Consider the following 24,008-nt stretch of genomic DNA (forward strand, 5'->3'; position numbering starts at 1 on the left):
CCACTTATACACACCACGCACACACACACACAACTGATAAATCTGTAGAAAATTTCTGGAAAAATAATAATCCTCGTATACTGTTTGAATTTTTAATGAAAATGTATTACTCTTATATAATAATTTTTTTAAATTCAAGGAATGTAGCAGGGGAAGGGAAATAGTAGGGGTGAAAAATGAGATGAACATCTCCATGAACCAGAAACCACTAGAGCCAAGGGCTGGAGTCCAGAAGCAGGTAGTGACCGGAAGGTCACGCTCTGGAGGGCACTGAAATACCGCAGGCCCCCAGCCAGGCTCACGGTGTGAAACAGGGGACCGGTGCCTGCCTCAGGCACAGTCTGTCCTCCTCACGTCCCCCGCCCCCCCTTTTCCTTCCTCCTCTGCTGCGATCTTCTGTATGCATACCTTCCGCCTCTCTGAGCTCTTGGTTTCTGATAGAGGCATGTTAAAATGTCACTCCATCATTGTGGACTCATTGTTTTCTCCTTGTAATACTGTCAGTTTCTGTTCTGCAAGTACCTTATATTGCTTAGGGTATATAGTAAAAGTATAAAACAAGCCTGCATAGATGCCAAATTGCTGATGGTGCTTTCCTCAGGGGAGGGAGGGAAGAAGGGGAACAGAGCAACAACATCCTAGCTGCAAGGAGTCCAGGAAAGAGAGTCTCCAGCCTTTTTGTCTTCCATAAAGGGAGGCGGGCTTCTATAGCAGGACATTCCTCAAACATGGGAAGGGGGTTCAGACGCTGAGAAGCCAAACTATCAGCACTAATTATGCTAAATTATCAGTTGCTCCAGTTTCAGATACCATGAGGAAGCTGAACCTCAGAGGTTAAGTGACTTCCCTAAGGTCACAGAACCAAGTGGCTGAGTGGGACTGGATAAAATTGCTACCACCAGTAGGAAGTGCTACTCTGTGCCAGGCACACTGTTTAATTTAGCCTCCAGTCAACTCTACCACATACAGTACTGTACAGTGCTCTATAATCTCCAGGTCTCAGCTAAAGAAACTGAAGCTCAGAGAGATCAAGAAACTTCCCCAAGGTCACACAGCCTTGAGTAGCAGAGGTGGTATCAGTCCACTTCCTCCCCTCCTACTTCTGTGCTAGTCCTCACCTCCTTCCCAATGTCCCGGAGAGCCCTTCTCCAGTCCCAGGAGTGGGATAAAGCAGCCTGCAAATACGCTGGACATTTTCATTCCAAGCATCTGGAAAGAGGTTAGGCTGGCACAAATGCTATCAATAAAAAGCACATGACCTAAAAAGGTAAAAGAGTGGACACTATTCAAATATTTACCACAGAAGCAAATTCCTGCCTGGTGGGGTTATCAGCAGCTGACAGGATTAGCCTGCTGCTTCCACCTCATGGTGGGTTTGGGCTCAAACCAGCACACAGCCAGCCTGTGGAGCCAAGAGAGAATGAACCGGAAGCCCACGGCCCCCACCAACAAAGCTGCCATTCAGCAGCTCCTCAGGCAGCAGCTTCAAGACAGAGTGACCATGACCAATGGCTGTGACCCCAGCTCCTCAAAACACAGACAGACACACACACACATTCACACACTCACTCATTCCAGGCTCAGCAGGGGCCCTGTGACCTGGCTAAGCCACTGCCAGGCTTCCTAGCCCCAGGGGCCTCCCCTGACGACCCAGGCCACAGTCTGGGCCCCCTGCAGGGGGTGGGTGGTGGACCTCAGGCCTGGTGCCTCACAGAGACTTTAAGGGCTGCCTCCCAGCCTCCCACCCTCCCAGCCTCCCACCCTCCCAGCCTCCCTCCCTCCCTCCCTCCCTCCCAGCCTCCCAGCCTCCCTCCCTCCCAGCCTCCCAGCCTCCCTCCCTCCCAGCCTCCCACCCTCCCAGCCTCCCTCCCTCCCTCCCTCCCAGCCTCCCTCCCTCCCACCCTCCCAGCCTCCCTCCCTCCCAGGCTCCCACCCTCCCAGGCTCCCTCCCTCCCACCCGTCTCCCTCATAAGCTCCAGTTCCATACTCTTTGTTCCTGCTCACTCAAGGATCTTATAAAAAAAGCCAGCTCACAGTCCTCTGCTAAAAAGGGAGGGTTTAACACTTTGGCAGGGGTAGAACTGCCAGATTTAGCAAAGAAAGAAGGAAAGAAAGGGAAGGGAGAGAGGGAGAGAAGGGAGGAAGGGAACCCAACAGGATACCCAGTTAAATTTAAGTTTCAGATAAACAACAAATACTTGTGTAAATATACCCCTATACAATATTTGGGATATACTTACCTAAAACAAGTATTCGTTGTTTATCTGGAATTTGATTTACCTGGGTATCCTGCATTTTAACTGGCAATGTGGTTGGGAGTGGGGTAGAAGAGGAGGTATACAGAAAAACACATCAGCAGGAAAGGAAAACACAAATGCAGTCGTGATGATTAAGGAGGGAGGGAGACAACGCCTTTACTGAGAGTCTCTTTTACACCAGAAACTTGCAGGTACATGATTTCATTTGAGTGTTCCAGTAACTCTGTGTATTGGACATATTTATCCGCACTTACAGATGAAAACACAGAAGTTCAGAGAATCAACTGGCTTGCAAAGTGTCACATGGGTAATTCGTGAAAGGCAGGACTATAATCCACGGCTTCTGAGTATAATCTGAGCGCTATTTCTTCTACATATGGCTGCTTTGCCTGCTGATACACCCTTATAATTTTTATAGGTTGTACACAAAGCAGATCCAACAGTTTTCTTTACTTTTCCAATACATTCATAAGGAAGTAAATTCTAAACGGCATCCTGGACTAACACATATTTGCAAAATACAGTCGTCTATTTACAGAGATCATTCTATTTACAGAGAAAGCACTAGACCCTTCCCTCCTTTGGGCCACTAATCCCAACTAACCACATTGCCCAGCTAACCATAGTTCCCTGACAAAGAGGCAGAGAAAGAGTCAAGACAAGAAGGACAATGTTCCACCCAAGATGACCACTGCTCCCCAATTTTCAGATGAGGAAGGTCATGAGATATTTGACTCAACAAAATCTTACAGGGACCCAAGAGGAAAAGGCTCCTCTATCCCTACGCTAGCATCCCACAAGCCATCATTTTCCCAAAAACACAGTTGATTTGGTGTTATGTTCTGGGGGGGAAATTGTTTTTTAAAAAGCTATCTGTCAAAAGGACAGTGGGAAATACTTTCTCCTCCAGCCCCCCAAGCCTCTAACATCTGTGGCACACAATCGAAGGGAAACAGCCATAAAAATGACTTAATATGTGCCTTTTTTGAAGTACAGTAACTGTCGGACAAGTGACTATAAAAAGAACACAGCTGAGACGGTCTAGATTTATTTCTGCTGAGTGAGTTTCCAGATCAGAATGTGCTCTGTTCATCAGTTGTTTTGCTTTTGTGCTGTTTGGTTTCTAAATTTTCCTTTCTTTTCACAGATGCTAGCAGCTTCTGTTTACGATAAAATCTTGCCCATCTCACAGTCCACACTCAGGGAGACCACGTGGCAGTCAGGCCCCACTGCCAGTTCCTGGGGGAGGGTGGTGCCCACAGAGGTAGGCAGACAGCCGCGGGGATTTCCCACCAGCTACGATGGCCAAGTCCATGGAGATGGGGCTGAGCCTGTTCACAAGGGCTCCGCTCTGCCTGCCCTTGCTCAGGCCCTCTTTACTCCCCTGCCTTCATCCCTCCGCTTGCTACTCCCACCCCTCCCTACAAACACACACAGGCACAGACTCCAAAGTGGCAGACAACTAACACTTGATCTTTTGGGCCACTTGGAGCCTCCAGTTTTCTGTGGAAGATGGCAAAAAAACACACTCTGTTTCCACCCCAGCCAGCACCATTCTCAGCCTGAAACAAATACCCAAAGGCAATTATCCAGAACCCCGGGGCGCAGATTAGCTCAGGGCAGTCATTTGCAGACTTAATTATCAGAGGTGTTTAGAAACATTTCAGCTGGAGGGGGGTGGAAGGGGGGGAGAACATGGACAGACTTTTAATTTCTGTTGATTCTGAGGGCGCAAGCCCTACAAACAAGGCATTTTTTGGACTCTACCAGCTGCCCTGACGCAGGGGTCTCTTCTGTCTCATCGTAGAGAATGATAATTAAAGATTCTGAAGGTGAGAAAAACTCAACTTCATTTTGGATTTAAAATCTTTCCAAGATTTCTTTTGAAAAAGCCAATTAAATTGACTTAAGTTTCACCGTTTTTAAAATCCTCAAGGTACAGAAAACATAAATTCTGGCCAACACCATTTAAATTAAGTGTGATCAGGTTTCCATATATATTACATGAGAAGATTCCAAACCGAGGCTTGGAGGCCTCAGGGCTCTAACTGCACTTAATAGTAAGCCTGGTTTAAGGATCCCTGGGGCACTGGCCCTACGGAGCAGTGAGGATCTCACCAGCTGACAAGCAACCTCAGGTTAAGGAAAGACGATGCGGAAATGGTGAGGGTTGGAAGGGCTGGGATCACAAATGCCAGGGCTGAAAGAGGGAGGTCTCGGAGCCCACCTGCTCCCATTCCCAGACGGAGGAGCCCAAGCGTGGTGGCTGAGCAGGCACCAGCACATAGCATATCAGACTCTGAGTGCTTCTTCCATCTCCTCCCAGGATCTTCGTTCCCTGACCAGGGACCTAACCCGTGCCCCCTTGCAGTGGAAGCGTGGAGTCTTAACCACTGGACTGCCAAGGAAGTCCCTCCTCTCTCTGTTAAATCAAGACGCCCAGACATAAGATACACCTTGTATGAAGGTGAGGGAATGAGGCAGGGAGGCTGCCATGAGTACCAGGGCAGATGTTTGCCCAAACCTCCCCCTTCCCCACACACAGCAGAGTAAAGGGCTCCACTTTGTCACTCTGGGGCAACCTGCAAGAGGATTACGTAAGGGAGAACAGCCCACCAGGCCCAGGAGTTATCGACTCATTCAGAGGCCTTGCAGGAATTTCCTGTTGTGTGATCTGGATCTCGCAAATAACTACAACCAAGCCGAGGCTGTCACTCTCCTCTCTCTTAGAGGAAATGCGTGTCTTTGAGTCACCAGTTGCCGGTGCCCTGCAGCTCTCCAAAGACTGGGCCTAGCTCTGAGAATGCCCACAGGGAGCCAGCAGGAGGGTGTGCACTGAGAACGAAGGGTGGGCCAGCCCAGGGGGCAGTGAAATCCCAGCTCCAGGCTCTGGGTGAGCTCTGGCTCTGGCCAGAGGAGGAAGAGTCAGCAACATGGAGCTCTCTGTATCCAGGGCCGTGGGCCTAGTTTTTAACAAAAACCTACATGTGTTTCTGCTTTTCCTTTCCTTTTTAAATTTTTTTAAATTGTAAGACATATATTACGTACAAAGGAGTACATGCAAACACAGACACACTCCCTCAAGTGCGGCACAAAAGCAATGCAGCCCTCCAGCGGCAATCCCCACCTGTGTCTGTGTCCCCACCACTCCTCCGCTCCCTCCAGAGGCAACGGTCATGCTGGCTTTGGGAACCATCATTTCCTTGGTTTTCCTTATGATGTTCACCACTTGCGTATATATCCCTAAAGATTACATTTCCATTTTGCCTATCAATGCACATAGCTAGCTTCCCGTCTGCTCGTTTTATCTTTATATAATACTCAGTTAGATGAATATATTATATTTATCCATTCTGCTGTCTATTGAGCATTTAGGTTGTTTTCAGTTTGGGCTACTACAAATAATGCCGTGACGAACACTCTTTAATGTGTCTCCGGGTCCTCAGGTGCTGGAGTTTCTTTATGCCGCACACCTGACAGGGAAACACTGCTGCAGGAGAATGCGCGTTTCACTAGCAGATGCCAATCTGTGTTCCAAAATTACGCTGCCTCTCCCTCCCTGAAAGACACGGATAAACCCACTCCACTTATACAGAGGAGGGGTCACGGTGACTCGAGGCCAAGAAAACCTAGTTCATCACCAGACTGGCAAGTTAAAGCTGTATCTTGATACCTTCTCTGTAAGACAAAGCCCAAGATTTTAAAATTCTGAGCTGAGCCAGAACCAACAATCCAAATGGCTGGGCTTTCCACAAGAAAAAATGTCACAAACCCCGCCAAATGAATGAAGTAACATCTATGGATTCGGTGCAGACCCACCTGCCCATCCTACTAAATATAAGCAATAAGTACAAACGTGTCCCTGAGATATTCAGCACAGAAAGACCACAGACGGATCAGTCCCAATCTGCCGAGGGCGGAGGGGGAGTGAGGAGGGGTCCTGGAGGCCCCCCACCAGCTGCTGCCACATACCTGTATACTGGCTGCATCTCCCTTGCTATGCCAATGACGGCACCGGGCAGGAAGTTATCGAACTCCTCAAACAATTCCCGGATATTGGTCTCGTACTTTAGGTCTAGGTCCAGCTGAATTATCCGCAGGATCTCTGGAGGAAAGAACAATACGATAATGAGACAGACACACATCCTGGGAGGCTCAGCCACTGACAGAAGATGAAGTGGAAGGTACAGAAGAGGGTACTGGATTATTCTTGCTGTCACTGAATAACGCAAAGACACTGCTTGAAACAAAGGCCCTTCATCTACCAGCAAGCCCCCACTCACTAGAAGCCTTCATAAAAAACAGTGGCCCTGGAGATTTCCTTCCAATTGCAGACATACAGTTTCTGTAAAACTAGGCAACCAGATCCTCCAGTTTAGGCCACTGCCCTGGTGTAATTGTCAACAGAGCACCATTTCATTCTCAAAAGTATCTGATTTACATGATACAGTACACGGACACCCTACTGAAAACTCAAAGCATACAGGTGTTCCTCTTTGGGGTACAGGTAGTAAGTGACCCACAGAAGTCATTATTGCTTCAGGTTCTTATTCGTATATATTTCTGCAAACCTAGGTATGTGTGGAGTTAGGATGCTGACCCAGAGAAAAACAGCTAAAAGACCTCAGATACTGTTTTGGGGTTGTTTTTTTTTAACATCTTTATTGGAGTATAATTGCTTTACAGTGTTGTGCTAGTTTCTGCTTTATAACAAAGTGAATCAGTTACACATATACATATGTCCCCATATCCCCTCCCCTCTTGCATCTCCCTCCCACCCTCCCTATCACACCCCTCTAGGTGGACACAAAGCATGGAGCTGATCTCCCTGTGCCATGCGGCTGCTTCCCACTAGCTAGCTATTTTACATTTGGTTGTGTATATATGGCCATGCCACTCTCTCACTTCGTCCCAGCTTACCCTTCCCCCTCCCCATGTCTTCAAGTCCATTCCCTACATCTGTGTCTTTATTCCTGTCCTGCCCCTAGGTTCTTCAGAACCACTTTTTTTTTTTTAGATTCCATATATATGTGTTAGCATACAGTATTTGTTTTTCCCTTTCTGACTTACTTCACTCTGTATGACAGACTCTAGATCCATCCACCTCAGTACAAATTACTCGATTTCATTTCTCGAAAACTAGTTTTTAAAGACAGTCTTAAAAATAATCATAGTCATAAGCATCATAGTTACTAGTCTGTCATAAGATCAAGGCCAAACAGTGACGCTGAGAAATCCTGGAACAACTGGATTCGTTTAGATCTATCCCTGAATTAAAGCTGGCTGGTAATTTTTATTCCAGCTTGCAAAACTCATATCTAGTTTCTTGAACTGGACATTGTACACAAAGGGTTTTATTCTTTCTTCTAAGTTGTAATGTGCATTCAGCTGAGGAGTATATTTCCCATATCCACTGAACTTTCCAACTCAAGTTACACTTCCAGTTTCCTCCCCCAATTAGTTTTTGTATAGTTGCAGGGTCAGGTTTTGTTTTGTACCTTCCTTCTTTAAAAATGATAAACAGTACTTCTAGAGACAACTACCCTGTCCTCGTCACACCTACAGTCTGCTTGATGTGTCATTTACCAGTTGAAATTACAGTAACAATTGTGTTCTGTAAATATAAAAATGTTTAAAGAGAATACTGACAAATAAGGTTTATAGAAATATCATATTAACTTAAGACTTGGCTATGGCTAAAGATGGGAGAACAAAATGTATTTGAAATTTGACAGAATTTTTACTTCACAATAACATAATATTACTGATAAAAGTGAAGGGGCGGGCTTCCCTGGTGGCGCAGTGGTTGAGAGTCCGCCTGCCGATGCAGGGGACACGGGTCCGTGCCCCGGTCCGGGAAGATCCCACATACCGCGGAGCGGCTGGGCCCGTGAGCCATGGCCTCTGAGCCTGCGCGTCCGGAGCCTGTGCTCCGCAACGGGAGAGGCCACAACAGTGAGAGGCCCGCGTATCGCCAAAAAAAAAAAAAAAAAAAAAGTGAAGGGGCAGTTGAAAATAGGTAATATTGAAATAACTGTTAACTAGCTTATGGAATAATGTGTTCATAGTTAGCCAAAGATAGCAGACGACTAAAATGGTGCTCTGAGGTTCTGACATGGCACTTACAGCTGCAAGTTGCTAGGTTACAAGCAAGGTGTACACAGATGGAAATGAACAAATAATATAAAAAGTCTATGTAGATAGGAGATTCATATTTTATTTCTCCAGTGACATATTTACAGTTGAATATAAATTAAAGGCGTGCTTGCACACCAAAGCCAGGTCCTTGAGGTGGTTCAGTCAAAGAGGTAAGACCTCCGGCTGGCTCACATGAGAAACGTCCACTCCTTGGCCCAGGTTTTGGGATTCTGCCAGCCTTGAGTTCATCAATAATTTTTTCAATATCCTTAAGTGTCAGATCCTCAAAGTAGCTGTCATTTATTTGAACCACTGGTGTGTTTACACAGGCCCCTGAACATTCCACTTCTATAAGAGTGAAAAGTTTGTCTGGTGTAGGCTCTCCAACCTTTATACCAAGCTTTTTCTGAATGACCTCCAGGATGCTGTCGGAGTTACGAGGCACACAAGGGAAGCACGCAAGGCATAGTACTGCAGACTGGAACATGTTTTCCAACTGGCTTTCGGTTATACACTGTATAAAAAGTTGCTACTTCATATACTCTCATTGGAGGTACTTGTAAAACTTCTGCAACCTTGTTCATAGCAGAGATGGGCAGCCATCCATTCTGTCTTTGGGCTAAATCCAGGACTGGAAGCACAGCTGCTGCTTTATGCCCTTCTGGGTAGTTTTTTACAATTGCCTCTATCCTCTTATAGTTTTCCGGTGTGAAATCAAACGGAGCATCTGGGTTATTCTCAGGAGTATCTCTCTGCACAAATAAGAGCTCCAGAGAGCTGGAGTTCTCTCTGGCTCCATTCTGCACAGCTGTCTTATGCAAATTCCTTATATGTCTTCCCCACTGGGCAGCGAAGCCAGCCGCGTGGGCCCAGAGCACCACGGAGCGGAACATGGCAGGCCAGACTGTGGGCCTTCGGGCCGCGCCAGGCCTACTGTTATGTTTTTAATCCACTGTCTGAAAGACTAACTGAGCTATAATTAGACAGACCGACTCTCACAATCACCTGGCTCTTAAGAGCTGTTTGCTTCCGTTGCCCCCAGATGACTCAGGGGCGAGAAGGGAGGAGAGAGGCACTGAGATCATTCTCCATCCTTCATCCAACAGGACTGTCTGAGCTCCTGGGCCAGTGGTGCCAGCAGAGGACCACACACCAAGCTGACTGGGCCCTGCCCTCAGGGAGGGACGCTCAGGTGACTGAAAACAGTAAGGGGGGACCTAGTGCTGACGTGACATTGGAAGAGGGTTAAGTGATGAAGGAGAAAGAGTAGTACTAAGAGAAGGCCTGGCCTGGGAATCAGACCACAAGGGAGCAGATTCCAGTTCTGCTGCTGATTAATTCTGTGACCCTGGGGAAATTATTTCACTTCTCTAAACCTTAGTTTTTTCATTTGTTAGTGCAGATGATACAGTGTGCCTCGTGAGGCTGTGATGCCGAGAAGACGAGATAACAGGTAGGAAACATCATCCAGGCTGTAGGCACCACAGGAACCCAGGGTCTGGAGAGTAGGGAACTCACGAGAGCCTGAGGCAGGCGAGGAGCAATGAGGTAACAGCACCACCTACCCAGAATGCCGGGCTCCCCCCTCAACTCTCCACCACCCTTTCACGGCGGCCCAGCTGCAGAGAACGGCACTTTCAGGACCCACTGCCCGTGGAAGCCCCCTGAAGACAGGGACCCCATCTTCGGCATCTTGGCCTCCGTCCACTCATAGTGTGGGGCTTGGCATTCAGTAAATACTCAGGAACGTTTGTGGAATTCAACATTCTCTAGATTAGTTTATGAAGAAATCACAGCTTATGATTCAAGAAAACGGATTCATTTGTCTCTGTTCTACTTTCCTTTGTGCTGCAGAAACAAATCAGTAATTGACATCCCATATGAGTTTTCTGAAAAAAAATAAGTGCCAGTAGGTGAGAATCCAGCTGCCCAGGCCAGAGGGGAGCAGGCTGCTTCTTGGGCCCCTGTGGGAAGGGGGGGGGTAGATGAGAATGGGCCCCAGGCCAGTTCGGACCCGGCGGCCTGCCTGCCTTCACACTGCCCACCCCACACGTAAATGTGAGCAAAACTGCCACTTCCCCTCCTGCACTAAAGACAATAATCACAACTACCTAGAAACTAGGAAGGGTAGTTGGAAGGAACCCCGGAGCCTGGAGGTCAGCAAGCCCATGTGCTGACGTGGCTGCCTCCTAGAAGCTGCCCTAAACCGGGAAGGAGAAGAGAAATAGGCCACAAGGTGGAGTCTCGGGGCACCTGCTGCTCTCAGAGATGGCCCTGGAGAACAGAGGTAAGGAACCTGATGGTGACCTTAGGGAAGGCCACTGTGTCCCAGGAGAGAATGTCCAGGCATGAGTTGCAGCCATCAAGAAGCCATGATGGGGAGGCCCCACCGCACACACCCCTCCAGCCATTTCTCCTTTCAGTCCATCTCCTGTGTCCCGAGCTCCCAAATCCAGGGTTTCAGGCAGCTCTCACACACGGTAGAGCAGAGACCTCATGAGACAGGGACAGAATGGCACCATCATCCCAAACAGAGAAATCACATCATCGCCAGGGGTGGGGATGGTGAGAGGAAAAAAGGGTGTTTGACCTGGAGATGGGAGGCCTCAAGGAAGTATGGTGGTAGTTCTGTGGCACCATCAGGGCTATGAAAGAAAGGGAACTCTCATCCTCACGGCCCTGGGAGTACTTCCAATAACATCAGCGAATGCCACATAAGAAGTACCCTTTCTCTGAGTGGTTTATAAGTGTCTGGTATTATTATACAGGCAACAGTTTTATTTCTCATAACCACCCGACATGTTAAGTGGAGTTATTCCCATGTTTAAATGAAGAACCAGAGGCTTAGAAAGGTTAAAAACAATAGCCCAAGGTCCCGCAACCAACAAGTCTCAGAGCTGGGATCTGAACCCAGGTCTGCTTGACTTGAAAGCCCAGCATGCTCTTCCCAGTAGACCCTGATTCTGCTTGTGACGGGAGAGGAGCTCCTGGGAGGTAAGTTTTAGCTCCACCGCTACCCACACAGGAGGCCTGGGAGCACGGAGATGTGCCAAAGACTTTGACAGACAAAAAGCAGAGCGACAGCCTGGCCAAATGAGAATTATGAGGAAGTCCTCTATATAAAAGCAGTAATTTCACTATAATCAGAGAAATTCCTGACCGAGGGGCCATTCGGTCTGTCAATCAGTCATTCTTCCTTGAAGGCTTACCATGTGCTATGTGTACTCTCTGGTCTTTCAAGATCATCTAAATCCTACTTAATCTGCCTGAAGCAACCCGAATACCTCCTTCCCTGGCCTGCCTGGACAGGACCTGGGCAGAGGGCCGAGCTCAAGGACATCAGATTCTCTTGAGGAGAACCAGTTAATGCATTTGGGCAGAGCCTGGCCTTGTCTTAATATGCCCCTCAGTAAATCTGAGCACTTTCCCAGACCTTTAGGGACTGGCTGGGAGTGAACTTGGGAAGGTGACGTGCAGTCCTAAGACACAGGAATTTGAGATGCTTTAATATTTTTTATAACTCCTCCTTGGTAAAGCACCTTTCAGGAAGGATTTGCTTAAGCTTGGGAAGACTTCTTTCGAGAGAGAGCCTTCGCCACACAAGGTTAACTGATTAGGAAGGAAAGAGGCAGCAGCTCCAGCATGAAGTGACCCCTTCACACCAATGTGAAAGGACTGACCCAGTTGTCAACTTCCAGGCTGAGGCAGGAGGACACTCCCTTCTGTTCAGGGAGGCCGACAGCTCCCAGCATAGCCTGCACTAACACGCAGGCATCGGTCCAGACAGTTATCCTTTTATGTAATTGTGAAATAAGATGCCAAGTTGTAAATGTCGCTGCTGAAAAGAGGAAGATGCTTACCAGGAAGGCTGGAATTCATTAGGATGAGATTTTTTAAAGGGCCCTGCTCCTCTGGTCCTTGATATCGTCATTTCTGTGGGAACTACATCCGGCGCGTTTTATACATAATGCTGAGAGATTGTTTTGAGGATGAAACAAGGTTGATATGTGCAAGTAGCAGCCACAGTGATGGCCCAGAGAAGATGCTGGTTGGAGGACAGCTGTAATGACAGCAAGTAAGACCACTGAAATGTAAGGAATAAATGAATGAGATAACTGCTCCCTAAGAAAAGAGGAGATGAAATCTATAAAGCACTGGGGAGAATGTTTGAGCAAAAGGAGGAGTAGTAGTCTACAAAACGCAAAAAAATGTCTCGCATCTCAGGCTGGTTGAATGTCCGCGATGTCAGAATCCCCTGAGAAGAAAGCAGAAAAGGTAGTGGACAGGATAATCTAGGATAATGCATTTGAAAAGGGAACCTGATAATAACTGAGGCCAATATACCCATTTACAGACGGGGAAACTGAGGACCAAAGAAGCAGAAGGACTTGCCAGCGATTACACAGTCCAGCTAAGTGGCCAAGCTGATCCCAGAACTCAGGTCTTCTGACTCCCTAGCCAATGGTCTCATGTTAACTAGCCCCCCTGCCACCACCCACTCCCAGCATGGACCATGAACCCCTAGGGAGCAGAAGATACTGTGTAATGGCCCAAAGGGTTGTGCACAAGTCTTGCCAGGCACCCAACACAACTAGCTCATGGAGGATCCGCAAATTACCCGTGAAAATGTAAACCTGAAGATTAATAAGTAGTAGCCAAAGAAAAGAAAGACTTCCATGACCCACACAGTTTGTAGTCAACTTTTGGAAACGGGAAAATGGCTCTCCATATTCTCACATTAACCTCAGGCGGAGATGTTAAAAAAACAAACAAATCTTTACATTCTTCTAAGAACACACCTTGAGCTGTGCGAAATTCAAAGGGAGGCAGGAACCTGACTTAGCATCTCAGAGCCACCCATGGGGACTCAAGCTAAGCACCCCGTGCGAGACCCATAGCGACCAGCAACCAAGCAATGTCCTCCCCGTGCCCACCATCCTCTGTTCTAGGCAGACCTGTGCATTCCCAGGAATGTGTCTGCTGGGTGAGGGGCATTCCGACCAGCCCCTCAGACTTAAAATCTTCTCATAGACGTGCTTAAATCACAAAAGCAAGAACTGAAGTATCAGCGTGTGCCTAGGTCACGGTTTCAGGTAGAAGGAAGCTTGGCTCACGTGTTAGGAAGAGACCTGTGTGTGCACCTGGTATTTGAGGAACACACTTGTGGCTGGTCAACCTCCTCAGGTGAGTTCAACTCCCTGATGCTGGTTGCCCAGGCCTCTTGGTAAATGATGGAACCTGGAAGAGCTTCCGGCATTCCCACCTCATGGCTCAGCAGCTGGAGCTTTAAACGCTGGTTTCCACGGAGGACAATAGTTTGGCAAGAGCTCAGAAAATCTGACCTGGGCTATTTCAGGAAATGCAAGAATTGCTGCCTACAAGGTATAGAAGGTGGTTCAGGGTTCACACAGGACTGGTGAATGTGTGATCACAAGATAGGATCCACTGAAGTATGTCAACTCAAACTGGGAAAAGATGCTCAGGACCTAGGTGGGCTTTCTAGTCTAAGACACACTTCCTCTTGAGCTTCAACTCCAGGGGATACAGTAAAAAATGTGGTGCCGTCTTCACAAGAGGAGGTCAGCTCGCCTCGTCCTCTCATGCTCCAGTTTCAGGCTGACAACATGGTGCCACTCGGTTCTAACAAGTTGGAAAAGAAAAGACAAGATCCCAAGTGCTGGCTCAAAATGCGCTTTCAAGACCTTCAAATCCCCATTACCATCATCACCGCCCTGAGCCTGGATGGCACTGAGGAGGTTCCAACTGCCCAGGTGATTGCTCTTGGGGTTCAGAAAGCCCACCCCCGCTGCTGTGTCTGAGGCCCTGAGCACCAGCCTGGCTGGGCTGTAGGGCTGATGCCTCTGCACAAGTGCACTGCAGAAGGCAATGTCCACGGCCTTAAAACCAGCTGGGAGGTTCCCAAGTCAACATTCCCCGATGGAAACAGGCTTGAGACAGCTCATCATCAGCCTCCAATTAAACCAGCCACAAGGCATGTCATCTGACCATGGATGGAATTACAACCCGGAGTGCGTAATTAAGGATACCCCCAAACAAACAAAAGGATTTAAAAAAAACCTCCTTTCCTCTCCCCTCCCTTCTCCTATCCCCAGAAACCACAGACACATCTTAACACACACAAAACATAATAGGTCAGGAAATGATGAGAAGGTAAGACTCAGTTAGGTGAACACTGAGCCCCCCATCCTGGGCAGCAGACGGGCCTTCTCCAGGGGCAGATGAACCATGCAAGCACCTTCTCTCCCTTTGTGTTTTGAAAGAGCATCAGAGCTTCCCAGAGATAAATATTTATAAAACATTAGAAGGCCCTCACCTCTGAACATCAGCCCAAGCTTTCCACTAACCCGGAGGGGGCTTGGGGAGGAAGGGAAATTATGACAACTCCAAGCAATGCGGGGCGTCATGAGGCTGAGGACCTGGAAGCAGCTGCTTAGAAAGGGAGCTCACTTTCTCACTGTCTGCTTGACAAGATGACAGCAATTTGCCACCTGCTTTATCATCATCTGGAGCTTGTTCATTGCTGCTCAGTAGCACCTCTGGCCTGTAGGACCCAAAGGGCACCTGAAAGGGGTGGAGACTTCCTCTAAGGGTAAGAGGCTCCTGACCGGGGAGGAGACAGTCCCGACGTGCCACACCAGCCACACCAGCCCAGCATTTCCTGCTAGAGGGTTTCAGGCTGGGTGTGACGGAGGGCCCGCCATTCCACTGCACAGACCCAAGCTGTGTCCCCGAGGGGGTCCGAGGGTGGAATGCGCCGGGGCGGTTCTCACATCCAACAGGGAACTTGGGTCGCCTCCCAGCTGGGCTTCTCCATTCCCTTCCCCGTGCAAGGCCCAGCTGCAGGACAGCTGGCTAACTGTGGGAATAGCTGGCACGAAGGAACACAGTGGAACATGCCAAGCGTCCAAGGGGCTCCTCCAGCCTGCTCAGCTAAACGCTCCTTCCCTCGGAGCAGAGAGAGTGTGTCTGTGCCAGGCCCATTGCTGGGGCTTTACAGCTACTGACCCAGCGCACGAACCTCCACTCTGCTCTGCTGGGTGGGTATCAGGACCCCCCCATCTTCAAATGAGGAAGTTGAGGCTCAGAGAGTTTTGGCGACTCACCGAGGACAACCTGGCAAGGAAGCGTCAGAGTTGAGAGCAAGCACAGATTTGCCTCATACAGGTTTCTGAGAAAACCCTTCAGACATCTCTGAAGTCCCTTTTCAAATTCCGTTATCTTTAAAAACAAGAAATGCTGCCACACCAAGAGCAAAAATACCAGACAGATGCAGAGCATCGCAGGCAGAGACTGGGTTTCCCGTGGGCAGAGCTGGGCTTTCCCACAGCCACTTCCCTCAAGGCCCCCACCCTCAAGGAACTTGAAGACTATCGGGTACCCTTTCATTGAGCAAGGGCCAATGGAGAAGTTTCAGGAAAAAGAGGTTTCATGCCACAAAATTAAGTCAAAAGGAAGTTCTGAAGCCCCATACTTGCTCGGAAGCCCCGCGCTTCCCTGCCTTGCAGGTCCCTGGATGGCCAGGATACAGCAGTGCTCGGGTCTGCAGGCTCAGCGCAGCCAGGAAGTCCCCCAGGCTAATCTATGCTTTCCACATCAGCAGCCGGCCCCTCCCCTGGGGGAGGAGGGGAAGGGAAAGGAAACTGAGTTCACAAGAGTGATTAATACAACCTGTTAGCAGCTCTGGTGAAAGGCTTTGGGGCCAAGAGGTTGAAATTAATGACCAGAGTCAGTTTTATGTATTAACTACAAAGCAAATTCTTTCTTCTAGCCCTACTCAACCCTCTCAAAATTAAGCGTGAAGTGTTAGCTATGGCTCAGCCGTAACATTTTTTACAACTATCAGCTCCTGTTTTGTGGACAAAACAAGGTATTATGAAAAGACACGGCACTTCAGCAACAGTGCAACGGGAGTCTCCTCCCTCATCCTTAGCACCTTCTGTGACTTGGTATAAATCATATCCTTTAGGATAGGACAGAATTTATTTTGAACTTGGCTGAAAAACTTCAGGAACATATATAAGAAGACAACACATAAAACACCCAGCCTCAATTTTCCTCCCACTTATATTGCCAACATGAAATTACAGCTCATGTACTTCTTCATGAAGTTCAATATGCAGGGGAAATTGAATTTTAGATTTGAAAAGCAGAACAGCAGAATATCCCACTTTCTTTTCATTTCTATGGTATGGATGTCCATGGTCCCTGCTGGCCTCTCCACAGCTTACAGCTCTCTGATGCCTGCTATAGACTTTATTTCTTGTCTCTCATGTAAACTCTCCTTCCTGTTGGGGGCAGGACCACACTGCGACTTTGTTCACCAACACTGAGTCTATGCCTGGTCTCTGCTCTTTTCACGGCTTTTTTCACGGACCCCTAGGGATGGCAGCTGTAGAAAGCAGTCCTTTCTGGGCAGAATTAATAGGTATTTTCTGGAAATAGCGATACAGCAGTTACCATGGGTCTGCCCAAACGGTCAAAGCAGGACTTTGCAAATTCCTCATTCTGAGGTTTTTACTGGAAGTGTGTGGCTCTTGCTTCTAATCCCATCTGCCCTCTCTCTTTCCATCTTCCAGCCACTCTCTTCCTCTGCGCTGGCATTTGAACCTATCACAGACCCACAGATTCCATTCAGAATTAGGGAAACTAACAAAGGTTTTGTCCCATTGCCTCGCAGTTCCTCATCCCCAAGCTCTGCCCGGACACACGCTCCTGTCCCTGGGCCTGGCCAGCACCCCCCGCCCCCTTCGGTTCACTCAGATGACAATGACGATAACAGGACTGATTCCTTATATTTTACAGCACATAGCGATGTTCCCAGATCACAAAACTCTTTCCCATGCTTTGGCTCATTTAATCTTTACAACAACCCTAGGGGGCAGGTGCATCTCTGTGGGTTGGGTCCAACTGCACATAGCAGAAGACCTAAAATAACAATGATTTAAACACACATAAGATCATAGCTAAGTCATCCAGGGATGGGATGGCTGCTTTATGAAGTTATCAAGGGTCCAGGCTCCTTCTACCTTTTCATTCTGCTATCCTAGGTCTGGTTTCCATCCTCAAGGTTACCTCATGGTTCAAGATGGCTACTGATGCTCCAGCCAACCTGGCTGTATTCCAGGCAACAGAAAGGAGGAAGGAGGAAAGGCCCTCCTTCTTCTTTGCCCCCTGCAATAAGGCAGACCTTTTAGGCAACCTTCCTGGAAGTCCTTAACAATTCTTCTTATATCACACCAGACAAAATTTGGTCACATGGCCACACCTAGCTGCAAGGGAAGCTGTGAAACATATTCTTTTACTGGGCATAATGCTGCTCCCAAATAAATGGGATTCAGTTAGAAATGAAAAAGGAGAGAATAGAGCAGCAACTAGCAGTTCCACAGCAAGCAAGTATTCATTCCACCCACTCTGGAGATGAAGTAGAGGCCCAAAGAGATTAGGTTTTGCTAAGGTCACATGGTCAATAATGGCAACACAGGAACTAACTCCACATCATCTGACCCATGTCCAGACTCCTTTACCTTGTTCACAAAGTCCCTGTGCTGCGGTGGAGCCACTAGCATGTTCCTGCCTGGACTCCTGTCTGTTCACCTTCCAGACCGTTGCTCAGCCCTCACCTGTTCCGTGATGGCCTACCATCACCTACCTACCTACTGAGATCTGTGCCTGCCAGTCCTGGATGCCATCGTGAAGGATGCCTGTCCTTCATCGCCTGCCTCTCACTTCCCTCCCTGCCTGGCTCCTTGCCCTGTGCCCCAACATGTGCCTTCAAGTCTAGGCATGGTCACTAGTAAGGTGAGCCAAGCCAGCGCCAACCCAGACCCCCACGAGCTGGAGCACACCCCAAAACTCTGTAATGTCCGTGGAGTTCTGTGAGAAGGATGCCTCACCTGGGCCCTGCCCCACAAGGATCGTTGGCATCTCCTAACACTGTTTCCAGTGGTGAAGCTCTTGTGTGGCCGGCGCCTTGTTCCATTCTGACACTGAAATCACATTTCCTGCACGCTGCGTGGCTGTGCGCTAGAGCAGAGACCTTCAGGTCTCTGACAACACCTAAGCAAGCACAGGCAGTTTTGCTTTCAAGGTCCCAGCACCCTGGCCACTTCTTTCACGTCACAAAAAACAAAGGCTTCTGATTTTGGCAGCAGTTCTTCCTGGTGTGAACAATGGATCCGTCCCTCTTTACTGGGGCTGAACTGCCTGAGTTCCTTTCACCCAGGAGACTCATCCTTCTCCAACGGGGCTTACAGCTCACCACCACCCTCAGACTCAAGGCTGTGGGTCTCCTTCAGCATCCTCTCTAGCTGATACAGGGGGAGGACCTGCAAGAGAGGGATGGGCACCACCGAGATGCTTACACCAGGAGGGAAAGTGGATCAGGCAGAGAACAGCCAACACTTCCCCAAGGGGAGAAAGCCTGCCCTCGGGCACACGCCTGACTTCTCCCTGGCACCATGGAGGAGTTGAGGAAAGAGAGGCCCCCATCATTCCTTGTGCCCAGAAATCCACATTATGGCAACTTGCAAGGAGAAAAACCAGTTTCTCTACTTTATGAACCCAGAAATACCTCTCTGAGACAGGTGAAGATCTACCCATCCCCTTACCTTTTGAAGCAGGAGAAAAAAATCTGTTTTTTCTTTCTAAATCATTAAAAGGCTTTCGTCTTTTCAGGAGGAAAACCTGTGACGGTTTGCAAACTGACTTGGCTATGGTCAAATTGCTCTCCAGTTTTCCTGCCTCCTGAGAAAATGTTACATTATTTTGACTTTTATGCTACATTAAAAAAAAAGAAAGATGGAAACCATAGCAAAATGAATAGACAAACTACAGACTGAGAGAAAATATTTGCAAATGATGCTACCGACAAGGGTTTAATTTCCAAAATATGCAAACAGCTCATACAACTCAATAACAAAAATACCACACAACCCAATTAAAAAAAAAAAAAATGGGCAGAAGACCTAAATAGACATTTCTCCAAAGAAGACATACAGATGACCAAAAGGTACATGAAACGATGCTCAACATTACTAATTATCAGAGAAATGCAAATCAAAACTACAGTGAGGTATCACCTCACACCTGTCAGAATGCCCATCGTCAAAAAGTCTACAAATGGTGCTCGCTTCGGCAGCACATATACTAAAATTGGAACGATACAGAGAAGATTAGCATGGCCCCTGCGCAAGGATGACATGCAAATTCGTGAAGCGTTCCATATTTTTAAAATATAACTGCTTATTTTTAGGCAAAAAAAAAAAAAAAAAAAAAAAAGTCTACAAATGGGCTTCCCTGGTGGCGCAGTAGTTGAGAGTCCGCCTGCTGAAGCAGGGGACACGGGTTCGTGCCCCGGTTCGGGAGGATCTCACATGCCGCGGAGCGGCTGGGCCCGTGAGCCATGGCCACTGAGCCTGCACGTCCGGAGCCTGTGCTCCGCAACGGGAGAGGCCACAACAGTGAGAGGCCCGCGTACTGCAAAAAAAAAAAAAGTCTACAAATAACAAATGCTGCAGAGGGAGAAAAGCAAAGGAAAAATTTACACTCCTACACTGTTGGTGGGAATATAAATTTGTGCAGCCACTATGGAGAACAGTACGGTGGTGCCTTAAAAAACCAAAATAGAGTCACCATATGATCCAGCAATCCCACTCCTGAGCATATATCTGGAGAAAACTATAATTCGAAAAGATACATGCACCCCAATGTTCATAGCAGCACTATTTACAGTAGCCAAGACATGGAAACAACCTAAATGTCCATCAACAGATGAATGGATAAAGAAGATGTGGTATATATATACAATGGCATATTACTCAGCCATAAAAAAGAATGAAATAATGCCATTTGCAGCAACATGGATGGACCTAGAGATTATCATACTAAGTGAAGTAAATCAGAAAGAGAAAGACAAATATTATATGACATCACTTATATGTGGAATGTAAAATATGATACAAATGAACTTATTTCCAAAACAGAAAGAGACTCACAGACATAGAAAACACACCTATGGTTACCAAAGGGTAAGGGGGGAGGGAAAGATAAATTAGATGTTTGGGATTAACAGATACACACTACTGTATATAAAATAGATAACCAACAAGGACCTATTGTATAGCACAGGGAACTATATTTAATATCCTGCAATAAACCATAACGGAAAAGAATATGAAAAAGAATACACACACACACATATATATACACACACATATATATAACTCAATCACTTTGCTATACACCAGAAACTAATATAAAACCGTAAATCAACCATACATACTTCAATAAGAAAAAAAATGAACTATCTATCATCATTTATAAAATGATGAGGTTCCCATATGCCTGGGAACAAGGTACTGGGCTAGCTCATTTTTATATATTTTACCTAATTTAATCCTTACAAGTAGTGTTTATTGTCCCCATTTTATAGTTTTCTCCCATCCAAAATACAGTCTATGTTTCATTGCTTTCATCCTTGTTTACCAAGGTTAAGAGGAGCCCCTCCTACTATGAATCTAAGAAGAATTACCCAAGAATGTGGAGTAGTCATAAGACTGGCCCCTATGCTGGGAGTCCAGATTCCAATTTTCATTCGAAATCCTTTTTATAAATTGTTCCCATCACAGACGCAACCACTGAAAAGATCCTACCAAATTGTACTTATGCACTGATTGATTCATTCACTTGTTTTAATTTTAATTTCATTTAATTAATTTAGTTTCTGGTTTTTAATTAAATAAAATTGTTTTAATTTTTAAATTAAAGACATAAAATATAATGCCAAATTGACATCATTGCAGATGAAAGCAAAGAAAAAAAAATTTAACCTCTAAATATTTTAGTAGGTACTTCCTACCAAACAAGGACACTCTCATCATAACAGTACAACCATCAAACCCAGGAAATTAACATTAATACATCACTACCACTTAATCTACAGCCCCATTCAAAATTTGTCAATTGTCCAAAAAACAAAAAGAAAATGTATGGTCCAGGATGGCATATGGTTGTCATGTATCTTCAATATGAAATAGTTCCTCAGTCTTTCCTTGTCTTCTGGGACCTGAGACAATTTGAGGAGCACAGGCCAATGATTTAGTAAAATCTCCCTAAATTTGGGTTTGCTAACGTTTCCTTCTGATTTGATTCAGGTTATGCATCTTTGTCAGGAACAGCACAGAAGTGATGCTGGGTTCTTCTCACTCCATCTTATCAGGAGGCACAACATGTCAATTTATCCCATTATTGGTGATGTTAGTTTTGATCCCCTGTTTTTTTAAAACAAGTAATGAAATGTGCTCTGCCTTATTTAATGAAATGTGGACTTAGGAACTCTGGGCAAGTGTGAGTAGGCAGGATGCTAGGTTACAGCCCTGGCTCACAGGCCTGACTCTGCCACTGTGTCTGGCCTTGGACAAGCCACTTCTTCTCTGAACATCAGTTTTCCCAGACTGTAAAGACAAGGGCACTGGAGCAGATGCTCTCCCAACCCCTCCCAGCCCTGCATCCTTGTGACTCTGAATAGAGGTGGCCTTTTCCCCTCACTCATAGCCCAGCTGCTTGTCCTCAGAATAGCACAGATATATTAGGCACAGAAGATACTCCTCACTGTGTTGACCTTAGCCATGCCAAGCCAAGCAAGCCATAGTCCCTACTGTGTGCCCAGTACTATGTTATGTGTGGAGGAGGTTCAGAAATGAATGACATTGTTCATAGCCGCAAAATATCCAAATATAGTAGCATTTTCATTATATATTCTCTGCTGCTGCCACTGCTGTTTCCAATGTTTCCTTACACCCATTCTCCATGACTATTCAACATGACCATATGGAAACTAACACTTACTTAGTACCTACTAAGTGCCAGACGCTGGAATACTTTTAAATCTCCCAATTTCCATTTAACAAATGGAAATAACTTGCCTAAGGTCACACAGCTAGAGAGTGACAGAGCAGGAATGCACATCAGGCCTTTCTGGCCCTAGAGTCTGAGCTCTTTGGCCACATCATACTCCCTTTAAACGTGTTTACTTTGAAACTATCCCACACCCCGTGCCAGCTACCTGTAGCTGCGTAACAAACCACCCCAAAACTTAGTGGTTTAAAACAGTGTACTGACCCACAGTACTGTTCTGTGGGTCAGCTAGGCTCAGCTGGGCTGTCCTCAGCTGGGGTCTCCCATATGGACACCGGAAGATGGTGGCCGAGGCTACAGTCTTCCAAAGACTCAGCCAGGCTGGACGGCCACATCACACATTTTGCTTGCGGTTGATGCTGGCTGTTGGCAAAGAGCCCAGCTGGGGCTGTCAACCAGAGCACTTTCATGTGAGCTCCCCCTGGGGTCTTGGCTTCTCCCAGCAGGGCAGCTGGATTCCAAAAGGGAGCTTGCCAAGAACAAGTGTTCCAAGAGACCCAGGCTGAAACTGCACAGAGCTTAGAAGTCAGGCTGCATCACTTCCGCTGGGTCTTATCCACCAAAAACAAGCTACAGAGCCTACCCAAATTCCAGGAGAGGGGGCTGCACACAGGTGTGAATGCTGGGAGGTGTGGCTCCTTAGGAGGTTGTCTTTGGGAACCAGCTACCACATTCCCTCACCCCATAGTGGAATTACAGATTATTTAAAATTTCTTCTTTATGCTATTCTAAATATCCTACTATATATATGTATGTATTTTTGTAATGACAAAAATAAATATATTAAAACATCTAATATTGTAATTATAATGTTATCAGTATGTCAAATATACACTAATGTATTACATATTTGTGTGTGTGTGTATATATATATACACACACACACACATATGCAACTAGAAGAAAATGTGTATTTTTAAAATACTTGTCCATCTTTTCAAAAAGGACATGTATTGCTTTTAAATTGAAAACATTTCTAAAGGGATTAATTAACTACCTCACAGAAAATACCCATTTTCTGGCAAAGCCGATCAGATTTAAGGCATTTTGCCATGACCTCAAGTTACTTTAAGATTCTTCTCAAGGTGGCCAGTTACCCATTTTTATAATCTTTTTCCTAAGGCAAGTCCATCTAGAAACTTCTGCCTTCCTCCTAGTTCACCACAAGGTGGTTTTCTGAGTTTCCAAATGCATTTTTTAAAGAAAAAGCAAACAATAAGCTGGGAGTTACTCTCAACTGGTTTCTTTTTCCTGTTATTTATCTAATTGTATTTGTGCTACATTTTCCCCAACTCCTCTTGCCAAGTAAACCTTGAAAGTTCAAGGCAAATGGCAGGTGCTTCGGGTACCTGAGCAGCTTAGAAAGACCCTCAAGTCTATTGGGATGAGTCTCTCAGAGGCCAAGTTGCATTCTCAGAGCTCCAGGCCTAGAGGAATCCCCAAAAGAAAGATCAGCCTTAGAGATACATGAGGATGCAAGATCACAGACGGGAAAGTTCAGTCAACCCTCAGCGGCAAGGAAGGTAGCCTGAGGCAGAGCAACCCCCGTCCTGCCAGGTGAGTGACTGTGTACCCCTGTGGACAATGATGGCTGAAGGCAATAAAGCTGTCACTGCCCCAGATGTAGAGACCCTCTAAACCCAACATCCAAGCAGCCAGGGAGCCTCCCTCCGAATC

The 24,008-nt window shown here is 46.8% G+C and overlaps 2 protein-coding genes and 1 non-coding gene across 3 annotated transcripts in view; 1 reads left to right on the top strand and 2 right to left on the bottom strand.

Moving 5' to 3' along the window:
• The window catches only part of XXYLT1 (xyloside xylosyltransferase 1), a 193,297-nt gene that overhangs the window by 69,244 nt on the left and 100,045 nt on the right, over positions 1-24,008 (bottom strand). The window contains exon 3 of the mRNA XM_032631413.1: positions 6,231-6,363. Coding sequence (XP_032487304.1) covers positions 6,231-6,363 — 133 coding nt within the window. The remainder of the gene's footprint in view (positions 1-6,230; positions 6,364-24,008) is intronic.
• On the bottom strand, positions 8,468-9,289 carry LOC116753543 (NADH dehydrogenase [ubiquinone] flavoprotein 2, mitochondrial-like). Its single transcript, XM_032631414.1, is given in 2 exon segments — positions 8,468-8,835; positions 8,837-9,289. Coding segments are annotated over 2 exon segments (777 nt in total). The 3' UTR covers positions 8,468-8,511.
• On the top strand, positions 19,539-19,645 carry LOC116753735. The gene has a single exon (XR_004349833.1). It is a non-coding gene; the product is annotated as a U6 spliceosomal RNA (small nuclear RNA).

Source organism: Phocoena sinus, chromosome 4 (genome assembly GCF_008692025.1).
Source record: "Phocoena sinus isolate mPhoSin1 chromosome 4, mPhoSin1.pri, whole genome shotgun sequence".
In the NCBI taxonomy this organism is placed as follows: domain Eukaryota; kingdom Metazoa; phylum Chordata; class Mammalia; order Artiodactyla; family Phocoenidae; genus Phocoena; species Phocoena sinus.